Source organism: Otolemur garnettii, unplaced genomic scaffold (assembly GCF_000181295.1).
Source record: "Otolemur garnettii isolate 467f Iridium unplaced genomic scaffold, OtoGar3 scaffold00108, whole genome shotgun sequence".
Taxonomy (NCBI): domain Eukaryota; kingdom Metazoa; phylum Chordata; class Mammalia; order Primates; family Galagidae; genus Otolemur; species Otolemur garnettii.
Genome location: NW_003852503.1, coordinates 1,279,378 through 1,295,356, shown reverse-complemented (window position 1 = coordinate 1,295,356; position 15,979 = coordinate 1,279,378). Strand labels below are relative to the sequence as shown.

The 15,979-nt window shown below is 40.4% G+C and overlaps 2 protein-coding genes across 2 annotated transcripts; one reads left to right on the top strand and one right to left on the bottom strand.

Moving 5' to 3' along the window:
* Positions 1 to 4,949: 4,949 nt before the first annotated feature.
* LOC100945494 (olfactory receptor 10G9) lies at positions 4,950 to 5,876 on the top strand. The gene has a single exon (XM_003796784.1). The coding sequence runs from the start codon at positions 4,950 to 4,952 to the stop codon at positions 5,874 to 5,876; it is 927 nt and encodes a 308-aa protein (XP_003796832.1).
* Positions 5,877 to 13,476: 7,600 nt separating this feature from the next.
* LOC100945181 (olfactory receptor 10G7) lies at positions 13,477 to 14,412 on the bottom strand. The gene has a single exon (XM_003796783.1). The coding sequence runs from the start codon at positions 14,410 to 14,412 to the stop codon at positions 13,477 to 13,479; it is 936 nt and encodes a 311-aa protein (XP_003796831.1).
* Positions 14,413 to 15,979: the final 1,567 nt, after the last annotated feature.

Below are 15,979 nucleotides of genomic sequence, written 5' to 3'. Positions count from 1 at the left end.
GTCAAGTATATATAAATTTTAGTTGATGATGGGCTGTGGTTTTCTAGTTTATTTCTGGGGCATGCGAATTAAGAATTTGCGATCTTGAGGATATTGTTCAAGAACATCAACAAATATCAGATTCATTGTTTTCTGGCTGTAGCTTATTGAAATATCTTTTCAGTTTTTGTTATTGGATCTGTGCATTTGTGTGTGTGTACAAATCCAAGGGTGTATGCAACAGAAGGCATGTCATCTATAAAAGATTCTGAAAGGCATTTTGTTATGTGTGTGTGCGTACATATACCCTAAACATTATTTCCACAATCGTTATTTTTAGTAGGCTAAATAGAAAATAATCCATCTGACTATCCACTAATGTAAGAAAAATAAATTGTTTTACATGCATACAATGTGTTACTATACTACAGTTTTCATATATGATCCATAACTACCTGTATAAGGGCTTAGGCATTTATCTTTTGTGCCTATTTATGTTTGATAAGATTCAATATGAAAAATGAAATGTCTCTTAAAAATTTAGATCAGTGGCTCTCAACTGGGGGCACTTTGTCCCCACTGGGCTTTCTGAGCAATGTCTTCAGGGGTGCTGCTAACCCTCCCACAATGCACAGAGTAGCCCTGCATTACAAGACCTAGTTTGCTAATAGGTTGACATTTTCCCAAAATGTCAATAGGTTGACAAACCTTGATCTAAATTTAATTATTTCAACAAAGTTGTATCAGACCATGACCATAGAAATAACACAATATTTTCAGGAAGTAGAAAAGTTGTTGAAGAATGAAATATCATAATGTAACCATAAAAATAAGACAGCTTTTTAGAGAGCCAAATCTCTGCAGTTTTTTCCTTATAGATTCAACGTCATTCCAAATAAATCTCAGCACTTGATTTTGTAGATAGGGACATGTGAATCCTACACTGTCTGGAAGATAAAATAAACACCCCAAATGGTCAAGAAATTCTTTAAAAAGCATAAGAAAACTAGATGATTGGCAGCACCAGCTATCAAAACTTATTATGTAGCTGTTGTACTTTATGGAGTGTAATGTTTATATGAGGCTAGAGAAATGGAAAGGTAGAGCTGAAGAGAAGGTGTAGAAATAGAACGATGTATATTCGTGTGATAATGGTGACATTGCAGGGGAGAAAAGCAAGAATGGCTTCATTCAAAAATTATTTGGGGTAATGAGATTACAGATCATTTTTATTCATTACAATGTAATACAACTGTAGTTCAATAGGCGAAGTAAAATAGAGGAAAATGAGAACTTAAGCAAAATTCCTAAAAATACACTTCAATCGATGAGGTAATTATAAATACAATCTCGAATTATATAGAAAATAAAAACATCTTTGTGTCTCAGGTAAACTAAAAATAATCCCAGAGAATTAAGCATGTATATGATGGAACAAAAAATCATTAAAATATTATATACGTGAAAACTAGGAAATCTTTTATGCAAGAGAGACTCTTTTAAAGCAAAATACCAAGATGAAAAAACATATGCACGTCAATTGATGAAATTCCCTAGAAATCCAGATACACAAAAAATATATATTCAAATGATAATGTATTTAAAAGGTCATTTTACTTCATGGTAAAGCTTAAATATATGTTCTCTTTGTAAAATTTAAGAAGAATCAATAAAATAAAGGCTATTACCTGAAAAGAAAAGTGAATAAGGATCCTGAAAAGCTAATTTGCAAAAAGAGATATGAACAGAAAATATCAAAGTGTTTCCTCACGGTTCTAGAAAGCAGTAAGAATCGTGACAATAGTGCAATCTCATTATTACTTCTGCACTTGGGAAATAATTACACAGATGCGTATTTCTTTGGGGAAAACCACTGCAAAACTCTAAACCACAAAGTCAGTTTGGAATCAGGATGTTTTAAACCATTGTACAAAGATCATGACTGAGAGGCTGATTATCAATCGGGGAGCTCAAACAGATGGGGAACATTGTGGATTCTGGTCAATTACAAGTTAAGAGCAAGCAGTCGTGTCTCTCAATTTCCCTCAATTGAGGGACAAGACTAAGTCCTCCTTCCTTCCTCTTAGGTATAAGATCAGTTGGAGGCATACACGGGCTTGTCTCAGGAGGGTTCCCAGAAGAAACATGCAGGGTAACTTGTGCGTGCAAATCAAGAAACTGCCATTTGTCTCTTGATTTTGTGCTCCAGGGAATCTGAGAACCCAAGAGCAATTTCATCCCCTGAGGCACAAATGAAATTAAACTCAGACCCAGGTTATTTTCTGTTCCCTGCACTTCAACAAGTTTGGCGGGTGACTAGAAAGGGACCTCTCTTTCTCAACACTGCCTACGTGTTCTTTGAGTGATGCCTGCGGCCAGTGCCTGTAAATAGTGTGGGGAGAGAGGAGACTCTTTGGAAAAAACTCAGATGAGTTTTATCACAGAAATGATTTACATGTTGTAAGGTGAGTTCTTACCAAGTCAGGTGTCACAGTTTCGCCTGCTTTCCTTCTTTTCTTTATTACGACTTTCTATTTGTGGATAAAATTTGGGGATTTTCATGCTTCACTCTAAAATCCTAGAAAGATAAAGAGACAGCTATACAAGTAGTAACTCAGCGCGTTCAAATAGGGGCGGCATTGTCACACCAAGTCGGATAGTGACCCTTCCAATGGAGACTCCTATGTAAGTTCAGGCTATTTCGACTTTCACTGATGAAAATCTTCATAATTCAGCAATCAGAACACAAATGTATCTTAGGGATTATTTCCCCAGTCCAGTAGAAATTTTGGAGTCACATCCATTCCATTTTTGAAATTCTGATATTCCTATTGGTGATCACACAATCCTGTCTCTGATGTTTATTCATATATTTGAAAAATGTAGCTTAAGCCACAGTTCCTGGAGATAAGGGACATTTTATCTGAGCTTTTCCTAGAGATCTTCGTTTCTCTTGTCTGATGAACCAGGTTTATAGCCTTTCCTCACCAAACAACTTACAAAATCTTGAACTAAGATGACATTTTGGTATGAGTCAAAAACCTCCTTTCTGCCCTGATTTCAATGGTATTCGCTGGCAACTTCTCTTGACATCAGGCTGCTGCAGTCTCCTCCTCTCGTGTTGAGTCCATTTTTTCCTCTCTCAGGTTCTAATTGTTAAGTAAGCAACACCAACACTGTCTGGGATTGTCGCCTTTTCTCAGAGCACCACCTGGGCTTATGGACGTGAGGAGTAGGGGCAGATGGGGTGAAGACAATCTCTGACAAGGTCAATGCTAGCACATGTGAAGACGTCTATGACAGGTCGGCATATGGTGGACAACCAGCCTGCACTACTCAGGAGATGGTGGGGAGAGCACATGTGGATACCACGTTCCCGGAGCCTCGTAGGGGATGGTCAAACATAAGGGGAACAGTGGACCACTGATGCATAAAGCTGGTGTCTTCTGGATCCTTTTTGGAGGTTACGGGGATCTCACTATAAAGTTTTACTGAGACTCTTGTTCTGGGAGATCTGAGAGAAGCTCCTTAAAAGCAGGCAATGGTGGGGGCATCATTATAGATGTCTTCACATGGGCATCAAAATGTTCCATAAAGACCTACCTTTTAAAACAGAGCCTCTGGAAACACGAGAGAAGGCACGTATTCTCTCTCTAACATCACACACTACAGTTTGGCGATACTGCTGCAAGGCACAAAACTGTACCATTCAGTGACATTTACTGAGCAGCTATCACATGACAGGCATGGTACCAAGCTCTTTAAATGTTTCATCTTAACATGTTACAAATTCTCAGTGACACAGATGATGTTAGTCATGCCAGGTAGCATAGGAAGAAACTAGAGAATCCCTTCCCTGCAGTACACCGTTGTGAATACTCACTGCTACCAACAAGTGAATTTGTATTTTATTTATTTATTTAGAGACAGAGTCTCACTTTATCACCCTCAGTTAGAGTGCCGTGGCATCACAGCTCACAGCAACTTCCAACTCCTGGGCTTAGGCGATTCTCTTGCCTCAGCCTCCCAAGTAGCTAGGACTACAGGTGCCTGCCATAATGCCTGGCTATTTTTTGTTGTTGTTGTTGTTGCAGTTTGGCCAGGGCCGGGTTTGAACCCACCACCCTCGGTATACAGGGTCGGTGCCCTACTCACTGAGCCACAGGCACTGCCCGAATTTTTTTTTTTTTTTTTTACATATTTCCTATGAGCCCTGAAAAAAAAAAAATACAATTATACAGAATTCCAAGCAGCCTCTACTATTCCTTTCTACTGGGATAAACTCTCTATTTAATAATCTCCCTTTGAATGTGGATACCACCTCCTTGATTATATTATCACATAATACTTTGCCATAGAAAACTGAAGTTTCTCCTGCTGGGTTTGAAGAAGTGAGCTGTGCTATTGAGAGAAGCCCTGGTGGCTAGAATCCTAGAAAACAGAGTGGGAACAAGAAGCTGAGGGTGACAGGTCCTGCCAACAACCAGCAAGAAAACAGTAATCACAGACCTAAAGCTGCAAGGACCTGGATCCCGCCACAAACCCCATAAGCTGGGTAGACCTGAGGCTCAGATGTGACAGCAGCTCTAGTCCACGCCTTGATTAAAGTGATCAAAACCTTCGGGCTTTGAGAAGGGGACCTGACCCACGGAAAAAGTGAGATAATACATTTGCATGTTTTGATGCCACTCAGTTTGTGGTAATTTGAAATATACCAATAGGAATCTTGCTTTCTTCTGCGTATCTCTGCAGTATCAGAGACTTGGGTGTTTGTGTTCTGGTGTGGGGGACAAAGAGTTTTTGAGTCATTTCGTCATCATTATCAAAGCAACTTTGTTGTGGGCAAAGTCCAGTCAACTCTAGATTTACAGAGCTGTCACCTAGAGAATATATTCTCAGTGCTGAATTCATTGCTGAATTCTGGGTGGTCTTTATATCCCCACAGGGAGAGAGATCAAGGGTGGGAAGAAATGTCCAACGAGAGCCTGGTGACAGTGTTCGTCCTCACGGGCCTGCCCCGGGCCCCGGGCCTGGACACCCCCCTCTTTGCCATCTTCCTGGTGATTTACGTGCTCACCGTGCTGGGGAACCTCCTCATCCTGCTGGTGATCACGCTGGATTCCCACCTGCACACCCCCATGTACTACTTCCTCACCAACCTGTCCTTCATCGACATGTGGTTCTCCACTGTCACGGTGCCCAAAATGCTGCTGACCTTGGCGTCCCCGGGGGGCGGGGCCATCTCCTTCCCCAGCTGCGTGGCCCAGCTCTATTTCTTCCACTTCTTGGGGGGCACAGAGTGTTTCCTCTACACGGTCATGTCCTATGATCGCTACCTGGCCATCACGTACCCGCTCAGGTACACCAGCCTGATGACTGGGAGAACTTGTGTGCTCCTGGCGACCAGCACGTGGCTCAGTGGCGCTCTGCACTCTGCTGTCCAGACCACGCTGACCTTCCGCCTGCCCTTCTGTGGGCCCAACCGCATCCAGCACTATGTGTGCGACTCACCGCCCATCCTCAAACTGGCCTGTGCGGACACCTCAGTTACTGAGACTGTCATCTTTGTCACTGTCGGGATGGTGGCTTCGGGCTGCTTCCTCCTCATAGTGCTGTCCTACGTGTCCATCGTCTGTTCCATCCTGAGGATCCGCACGTCGGAGGGGAGACGCAGAGCCTTCCAGACCTGCGCCTCCCACTGCATCGTGGTCCTCTGCTTCTTCGGCCCCGGTCTCTTCATCTACCTGAGGCCGGGCTCCAGGGACGCTGTGGACGGGGTCGTGGCCGTTTTCTACACTGTGCTGACCCCTCTTCTCAACCCTGTTGTGTACACTCTGAGAAACAAGGAAGTAAAGAAAGCTCTGGTAAAGCTTAAAGGAAAAATAGCACATTCTTAGAGCCAATAAACAGGAGAAGGTAAATAGACCCAGTTTTTCAAAATTACTAATGAAATTTAAATTATTAACATGAAATTGATTGTACACATAATTATCAGTGTTAAACATTTCTCTAAGCCACCCATTCAGAATATTGCTTTGGCCGAGATCTCTAGGAAATTATTCATTCACAGCTTTTCTTCTCTTTGTGATGAATGGACACATATTCCTAATGCTGACATTTTTCTTCTCGTGGGTTTATTTTCCCTTTATAAAAAAATAAATATTCTAATTTGATCCCAGGCACCAGAATCGAATTATTCACATATCTAAGTTTATAATATGCTTTCTTTTTTTTTTTTTTTTAAATTTTTGTGCACACAGACTTGGGAACTTGCTATTGGGGGGATACTGTTCAAGGGGAATGACAAATGGGAAATAAGGTCACTTCCTTAAGCTGCAGCTGTGCAAAGGCTTTCTTAACTCTTCTGGCAGCTGTGCTTGTGTGCTCTTGTGTGTGATATGAGAGAGGGAGAGACGGGCCAAGGTGGTTCATCTTCCCCAAGCACAGTGGTTCTCAACCTTCCTAATGCCGGGGTCCTTTAATACAGTTCCTGTGGGTCATGACCCACAGGCTGAGAACCGCTGCATATTTTGACATTGTTAATTGCTCCTACACTGGAAAGGTCCTAACCTCCTTTCATGCTGTCTTTTTGTCTCTGGCACTCACCCTCTTCTCTGAGTACCTGGGAGCCACTGCCGCCCTGTTAGAGCCCTTCAGACTCTTCAGCTGGTGCATGATGAAGTTAGTAGCTGATGCCCTAGTTTCCTTCACAGATTCTGACTTTGAATTTCAGTTCTACTTACCCAGATACCTATTTGGAGGAGGGCTACCTTGGCTCCTTTCTCTGAGATGGTGGTGGCTGGTCATGCTGTCCAGACCACAATTTCTCCCACCCTCAGAGTCTTGGAAATTCAGCTACACCAAACTACAACCTGCTCTGGGATGGGTATACCCCACATTACAGGGTGGGCCAATGGTGTTTTCTCTTTAAAAAGTAGAACAGTTAGGCAGTTATAGGTTAAAGGAGGAGGTATGGAGGCAGCTCTGAATCTATTTCACATTGATTATTTTTCCCCTAATCTTCCCAGATTCAAGAGGGCAATTTTTTTTAATTAATTTTTTTATTAAGTCATGCATCGACAGGGTACAATGTGCTCATTTTTTATGCAATTTGGAATGCTTAGATCAAATTAGTTAATACAAGGTTTTACCTCATTTACTTAATTATTGTGTTTTTCCTCATGGGAAACTGGTGGGGTTCACAAAGATAAAACCTATAACTGCTAAAACAGGCAACATTATCATGGAATTTCAATATATTTCTTTTTTTGTATTTTTTTGTTGTTGCAGTTTGGCCGGGGCTGGGTTCAAACCCAACCATCCTTGATATATGAGGCCAGTGTCCTACTCACTGAGCCACGGAGCTCTACTTGCTAAGCCATGGCACTGCCCTCAATATATTTCTTTAACAAATTAGAAAAATAGGCCTCACACAGGCAAAACACTCTACAGAACTTAAAGCATAGCTACACAGCCCCCACACAGCACAGACTCGAGGACATCTGCCTGTAATGGACTAGAAGTGCTGGAACTGTGGGCAGCCAAAACAAACACATTCAAATATGTTTAAAAAGCGTCTTATGTCTGTACCTTAATTTCTCCCTTGTAAGAGACCCCTCTCAATATACTCTGAGGAGGATTCTATTGAGTTATAGAAGCACCCTGAGCAATGTCAATTCATAATAAATTCTAAACATAGGTAAAAGCTTTTAAAATCTAATTCCTAGTTGCACTGACCCCTATTGACTATTTCTCCCTCTTTAAGTAAGACAGGAGACTACAGGGGAGAAGGCCATTCCACTATTTGGTATGAGGATCTGGCATAACCTCTGCTCCAGACAATAGGCATTTGTAATGGAGGCAGCTCTGAGTCTGTTTCACATTGATTATTTTTCCCCTAATCTTCCCAGATTCAAGAGGGCAATTTTCTTTTTTTTTTTTTTCAGTTAAATTTTTTTATTAAGTCATGCATCTACGGGGTACAATGTGCTGATTTTATATGCAATTTGGAATGCTTAGATCAAGCTAGTTAATACAGGGTTTCACCTCATTTACTTAATTATTGTGTTTTTCCCCATGGAAAACTGGTGGGGTTCACAAAGATAAAACCTGTGAATGTGTTGGGCTCCACCTAAAAGAGAAACTGACATGTTTATCTTTATAAAATGCACTTGAAATCGCTAAAAATACTGATGCAGGGGGTCTCCCAGGGAAGGGAAGAAAGCCCCCTGAACTCACCAAAGTGGGTTTTTGGCTTTGCTAAGGAAAAAAATTTAACAGTGAGCCAACTAGCCACAGACATTTTAATGAGAGGCACAGACCACAGATCCTAACCCCCAGAGTAGAGGTACTCTTCCGAGTAGGAGGGGACCCCTTACCAGGCAGTGATAATAGTTTTGAAGGTTTGGAAACCTCATTGGGAAACAGGCATACAAAGCCAACATGTTCTTGTGGTCAGTTCATAGAGGTTAATCATAAACTGGTGTCACAGAAAGGTGAGCACATGCAGCTCATATGGCATCTGCCTTAGTCATTTATCCACCTTGCGGGGTCCAGTGACTTGCTGGCGACTCCCTCGTTCTGGGTGGTTAGGGCCTGATGTAGATCAAAAAGACTGTATTCAGGCTCTCTCGACCTTAATTAGTTCCCTCCCTACAGTAATTCTTGCTACTTGAAAGTCCACGTCATCTGATAACACGCATCATAGAGCTATACCTGTTTTACTTTTTCTAGTATTTTTCTCGCTATGAATTTCTCACCCTTCTCCTTTCTGTTTCTTTGTGTATGTGTTTGTCTTTAGTGTAGTTCCTTTTCTTAAAATTACTGTTTCAGGTTAATTTAAGGGTACGAAGAATTAGGTTGCAGGGCGGTGCCTGTGGCTCAAAAGAGTAGGGTGCCGGCCCCATATACCGGAGGTGGCGGGTTCAAACCCAGCCCCGGCCAAAAACTGCAAAAAAAAAAAAAAAAAAGAATTAGGTTACAATGTTGGCAATGTCAGGCAGAGTCCATCTTATAATTGTGTCTTGCCCTAGGGAGGTGTTCCATACACCCTGATGTTGTAGTTTCTTATAAACCAGTTGTAATTATGTGTTCCTTTTTTAAAGGTTGCCGGCCAATATTTTTCTTTTATATGTAGTGGGTTACAGTAAGAGTCTAATGTTTTACTATTTATTTGCAGTTATTATCTTGAATTTTTTACTCTTGTTTTTTTCCCTTTTTGTGTTAATCAAAATGTTTAAGGCATTAACTAAGTATTTTCATTATTTTATTTACTTTTAAGTATGTTTCCTTTTTAATTCTATTTTTATGATAGATTCAATGTCATCTCAATGCATTATAGTCTACTTATGTTAGTACTTTTGCTGAATCCTAAATGATCCAAGGACTTTACAAATTTAGCTCGGTGAAGCTGCTTTGTATATTTTTACATTGTTGCCCTATATTTAATTTCTGAATATGTTATAAGCCTGACAAAATGGGCTTTAAACAGTCAACAGTCTTGTATATTTACCTCTATGTTTAACCTGTCCAGTACTATTTATTTCTTTTTCACTTCCATTCTTGCATTTGGATTAATTTTATTCAATTAAAAAATTTCCGTAAGTGTTGTTTAGTGTGGGAATATATTTCCTGCCTGGCTTCATTTTATTTTTATTTGTTTATTTTTTATTAAATCATAGCTATGTACAATAGTGTAATTACAAGGTACAATGTGCTGATTTTATATTCAGTTGAAATACTTTCACGAAACTGGTTGACATAGCCTTCCCTGCGTTTTCTTAGTTATTGTGTTAAGACATTTATATTCTACACGTAGTAGATTTAACATGTACCTTTGTGAAATGCACCATAGGTCTGGTCCTGGCCCCATTGTAATGCTACTATGGAATAAGACAAGCTTCCTTCTCCACACTTAGGAAATAAATGTTTAACAGACAGCACAGACCAAAGAAAATACTAATCAATCCTCTTACTAACTTAACTTTGTAAGTTTCTGCTGCTTCAATTAGATAATTTTACCTGAAACTTTTTTTGAGACAGAGCCTCAAGCTGTCCCCCTGGGTAGAGTGCTGTGGCATCACAGCAACCTCCAACTCCTGGGCTCAAGTGAGTCTCCTGCCTCAGCCTCCCAAGTAGCTGGGATCACAGGTGGCCACCACAACACCCGACTATTTTTTTGTTGCAGCCATCATTGTGGTTTGGGTGGGCCCAGGCTGGATTCGAACCCACCACCTTAGTTGTATGTGGCTGGTGCCTTAGCCACTTGAGCCACAGGCGCTGAGCTCTTTACCTAAACTTTGACCAGTACTCAACCTGTACATTTCCAAAGCTAGACACTTTATTCTACCTTAAGAATACACCTGTTACTTTCCCTACAGTGGCAATTGCCAAAGCATGTGAACCTCTCCATCAGCTCTGCCTCCTCACACAATGGGCAACCTTTTCCATCCATTTCCCCACTCTCGATTCCCACCGCTGCTGCCTGAGCTTGGGTTTTCATGTGTGTGTGCGCGTGTATGTGTATGCGTGCATGTGTGTGCATGCACACAAGTTTCCCGATACACTGATGAAAAAGCCCTTTAGTTTATCTTACTGCTCTAAAACTTACCTTCTTCCAGTTGGTCTTCCATGTTGTTGCTACTTATGTCTCTAAATATATAATAAATGCTATAGAGCCACCGTTACATCACGAGGTTATTTCAGGAATGCTCCCAAACTTGAAAGATAAAGATACTTCTTCCTAGTATTGTGTACAAGTTACTTAATGATTTGATTTTTTTGACTCATCTCTTAAGAACCCTATGCTTCTTTTATATTGAAACTATAAGCTCCTTATAAGGAGGTCTATGTTTATTTAATCTTTGTACTCAGAGTGGGTAGCATGTAATCGCCACTGAATGGATTTCTATTTATTGAAGGGATAAACAGGTGGATTTAGGTAGGGAGATGGAGATCCCACCCTTTGTAAAAGAGAAGGAAAACAAAAGATTAAAATAAATGAAATTTAATTAAAAGTTGGTTTATCTAATCCCTTAACATATAAAATACTCATATTCAACAGCTTTATATAGTGGTCATGTTCATACTGTATTTCCCTGAAAATAAGACCTAGCCCCCAAAATAAGCCCTAGCAGGTATTCTATGCATTTATTAAATATAAGCCCTACCCCAATAATAAGACCTAGTGATGGGCATGGCTATGCAGCCACGCCATGCATTTTAGCATGGAGAGGAAGACATCCCCCTGAAAATAAGCCCTAGTGTGTCTTCTTGAGAAAAAATAAATATAAAACAGTGTCTTATTTTCAGTGAAATACAGTATTAGTTACAAAAATGTCACACAGGAAAGTCTTAGAGTCTTAGAACTGTTCAAGATACAATACGTTCGGTCTCTTGACTGTGGTGATCAGCACATAAACCTACACAGCTGTTAAAATTATGCAGAACTTAACACATACACACAAGTAAAAGTAAAACTGGGGAAATCTGAATAAGATTTATGGATTATAGTAATGTTAATATTCTGGTCATGATATTAAACTATGGTTTTGAAAATTGTTACCACCAGGGGAAATTGGGTAAGATATATAAGGGCTCTCTCTGTATTATTTCTTATCACTTCATTTGATTCTACAATTATTTCAATAACACTTTGAATTAAATTAAAAACATTGATATTCACTTTATATATTATCACTAAATATTTAAGCTTCTTTCAAAATACTTTGGTATAATACATATTGTCACAGCATTTTGAACCTTCTAGCATATGGCTAAGTCAAAACTAATAATGGATCTCTCCTTAGGCACCACATTGTACCCTAAATCATGGAATGATTAATTTTCCCTTGCCAATGAACTGGGTGAATATTGAGGCCTAGTCCATTACTATTGTGTATCTATTACTTATTATGTACTTTAGCACTCAATAAGTTTCCCGTAACGTGTTTATAACTGTGATTTACATGCAATAGTATGATGTTATAAGGAGTTGGAAAGTATCAAAGATAAATCTAATGGCTAAGGAAGTTTAGTCTATTTGTACCTCAATTTTCTCTTTTGCAAAATGAAGTGGGTTATGTAATTGGCCCACTCCAGTCTGATTAATTGGAGTAATGCTGGTAATGACCCTCTTACATAGATCACTGTTTCATGAGTAGGGCATCACTGTAGGTCATGCTTTCAAGTCAGTATGATTTCCCTTTCAGTAGCTTCCCAGCTAACTTGGAGCAAGATACAGCAAGCTAGTCTAGGGCTTAACGTCTTGTTAAGTGCCTTTGCAAGACAGCTCCTGCAGATCTGAGGAGTTTGAGAAACACTCTTCTGTTCTATCAGCTGTCGTTTTCTCTTTGACTCTCCTTGATACGCTGTAGAGGTGGCATGTACTGTGTTAATAGAATACATATGACACTCTGGCATTTTTTTTGAGAAAAATTAATTTGAGCTTTCAGTGTCTGTATATATTTGGATGACTGATTTTGAGATTCAAGTCCTACCTCCCTACTTAGTGTCCAAAGTTCATCTTATAAGTCAAACAAATGTGATTTACAGACATATTCTCATTATATGGGAAATATTTCCTGGTACTTCATTCACATAGATGGATGACCTTGGAATCTTTTGACTGTATTTTTCTTTTTGTCTATTAAGGTTATTGGCTTTTTTTTTATTGGCTTAGTTTTAAGTATTTATTATTTGTCACCTGTTAACTTCCAAACATAATTTTAAAATTGCTGAAAATGGAAGATTTGCATTTAGGATAAGAGCTCAGCTGCTCTATAAATATTGAAGAAAATTCTAGATAGCTATTATCAGTGACCACTACAATACATGCAGTGCTAAGAGTGAATTAGTGGACAAATATTTATTTTTTAAAATTTTGGAAGCGAAAATAAAGACAAAAATTAAAGAGTTATGCAGTTGTATTAGCTCATAAATGTGAATAAAACCATTATTCTTGAGAATCAAGGATTTTTTTGTCTAGTATCTTATAAAGTGAAAATTCTATCATATGGATACCATATTATATACTGGATGATGAATATTATAAGTGATTTTTTTAATATGGAAAGTTGAAACATAAAGAGCGTTTTGCTTAGAAAGTTCTGACTTAACACACAAAACAAGCTATAAGAGCATTAATGGATAAAAATTCTGGAAAATATTTATATAGATGCTAAAAGTAAACTAATTTTCTGATGATTTACTGAATGGAACATAGAAGAATTAATGGTGTTTTTACAAAGGTCACAGAAAACAAAAAAGAAAAGAACAGATTATAATCCTCCCTCTTAGATTATGACCATTAAATGGATGTTTTGGCTGAGATTCTAACAAACATTCTAAAAAAGAAAATCAAAGCTTCATTAACTACCCCATGAAAAATTAAGATCGAATAATTGAAATGTTCTCTCCATGTGTAATGCTCCTGCTGAAGGCTTAAATTTAACACAAATCAGAAAAAGAAGTTAGCCGTGTCTGGTCTGCTCTGATTATTTATTTACCCTGAGCGGACACTGGCGCACGTTTCAGTTTCAGAAGCGCCTTCTTCACCTCCTTGTTCCTCAGGGTGTACACAACAGGGTTGAGAAGAGGGGTCAGCACGGTGTAGAAAACGGCCACAGACCCGTCCACGGCGTCCCTGGAGCCCGGCCTCAGGTAGATGAAGAGACCAGGGCCGAAGAAGCAGAGGACCACGATACAGTGGGAGGCGCAGGTCTGGAAGGCTCTGCGTCTCCCCTCTGATGTGCGGATCCTCAAGACTGAGCCGACAATGGACACATAGGACAGCGCTATGAGGAGGAAGCAGCCCGAAGCCACCATCCCTACAGTGACAAAGATGACCATCTCATTGGTGGAGGTGTCCGCACAGGCCAGTTTGAGGATGGGCGGTGCATCACAGAAGTAGTGCTGGATGCGGTTGGGCCCACAGAAGGGCAGGCGGAAGGTCAGCGTGGTCTGGACAGCAGAGTGCAGAGCGCCACTGAGCCACGTGCTGGCGGCCAGGAGTGCACATGCTCTCCCAGTCATCAGGCTGGTGTACCTGAGCGGGTACGTGATGGCCAGGTAGCGATCATAGGACATGACCGTGTAGAGGAAACACTCCGTGCTGCCCAGGAAGTGGAAGGAATAGAGCTGGGCCACGCAGCTGGGGAAGGAGATGGCCCCGCCCCCCGGGGACGCCAAGGTCAGCAGCATTTTGGGCACCGTGACAGTGGAGAACCACATGTCGATGAAGGACAGGTTGGTGAGGAAGTAGTACATGGGGGTGTGCAGGTGGGAATCCAGCGTGATCACCAGCAGGATGAGGAGGTTCCCCAGCACGGTGAGCGCGTAAATCACCAGGAAGATGGCAAAGAGGGGGGTGTCCAGGCCCGGGGCCCGGGGCAGGCCCATGAGGACGAACACTGTCACCAGGCTCTCGTTGGACATTTCTTCTCACTTATAGGACTCTGTCTTTACAGGAAGGATGGAAAATTTAGCATTTGTTAGGAATATATTTTATGTGCAATATGGCAAATACATTGTTTTTTTCCTGATGGAGAACACAGGGTCAAATTGTCTTTACCTAGCCTTTCTGCTTCAAAGTGTGGCTTTGATGAGAAACAAGTGTGTATTTATCCCAGAATCAAAATCAAGCAAATGGAAAAGAGGGAATTCATATGAAATTGGCCAAACGTCCAAAAATAAATACAAATTTACTTTGTGTTTTTGTTAGATTAGAAAAAATATGTCCTGGCTGGCTCTTGTAGCTCAGTGGCTAGGGTGCCTGCCACATCCAGCAGAGCTGGGGGCTATGAATCCAGCCCGGCCGCCAAACAACAATGACAACTACAACCAAAAAATAGCCCGGTGCTGTGGCAGGTGCCTGTAGTCCCAGCTACTGGGGAGGCTGAGGCAAGAGAATCACCCAGGAGTTTGAGGTTGCTGTGAGCTGTGATGTTGTGGCACTAGTGAAACTCTTGTCTCAAAAAAAAAAAAAAAAAAGAAAAGAAAAAATATGTCCACAGTAGACACAATTCAGTGTTAACAAGCCTGTATTCAAGTGCTCTCTCTCCCCTTTCTCTCTAACACCCACATATGTAGGTACACACACCTACTCACACATCTACTTCAAACACGCAGATTCCTTCTCTTTCTTCATCAGAGAATTTCCATTATAAATACAAACTTCTGAAGTAATCTTTATCCTGGATGGCTGAGAAAAAACTGCCTTCTTGAAACTTTCTGCTCCACGGCCGGAGTAATAACACAAGATCCCAGTAATGGTCTAACATAACTTTGGAGGCTCCTTTCTCTTTCTCTGACCTACACCAGCTCTTCCTGGTCATCTGCAGGATCTTATCTCAAAGTGATAGAAAATCGAGTATCATTGCGTTCATCAACTCTTCTTATGCCATGTCTTCTTCTGTTTATAATTTTTTATTATTTCTCCCTGTGGGATTTTAAGCAATCACTCTTTCTCCCTCTAAAGCACGATCAAATCATCTCTTAATATATTTGGAGATGGCCACGAAGAATTAGCTATGCTTTAGGAATCAAGAGGATTCAACTGCATCTCCGGTGGTTGGCTTTCAGGACTGAACAAAATACGTTAACATGGTCATTCTAAAACAACCACGAATATGCCTTTAGAAATAAAGAAAAATATGTAACCTGAAATGATTTATGTTATGTCTAGAATTTAGAATTTCCAGTGTTGCAAAACTCAGATCGAAAGCTTTTTCTTCTTTAAGGAGCATACTGGATGTCCCAGAAATTATATATTCAAATAGGAAAGAAATGAAATGATGTTAGAAAGATAGGGAATTCTGATTGAATAGGGCAATTCTGATTGATAGGGTGTCTCTGATAGAAAGGAAGCATTTCTTCACTAATTTCGAAGTTGTTTCTGTCATACAGCATGGATCCTATCAGCAGCACGTTTGCATTTTGGAGTCTCTAATAGGAACAGACATTTTCTACTATGGAACTCAGCCCGAACTGAGTTGGAAAATCA

Excerpts from the sequence above, each read along its gene's own strand:
- LOC100945494 (XM_003796784.1), top strand. The coding sequence starts at position 4,950 with ATGTCCAACGAGAGCCTGGTGACAGTGTTCGTCCTCACGGGCCTGCCC.
- LOC100945181 (XM_003796783.1), bottom strand. The coding sequence starts at position 14,412 with ATGTCCAACGAGAGCCTGGTGACAGTGTTCGTCCTCATGGGCCTGCCC.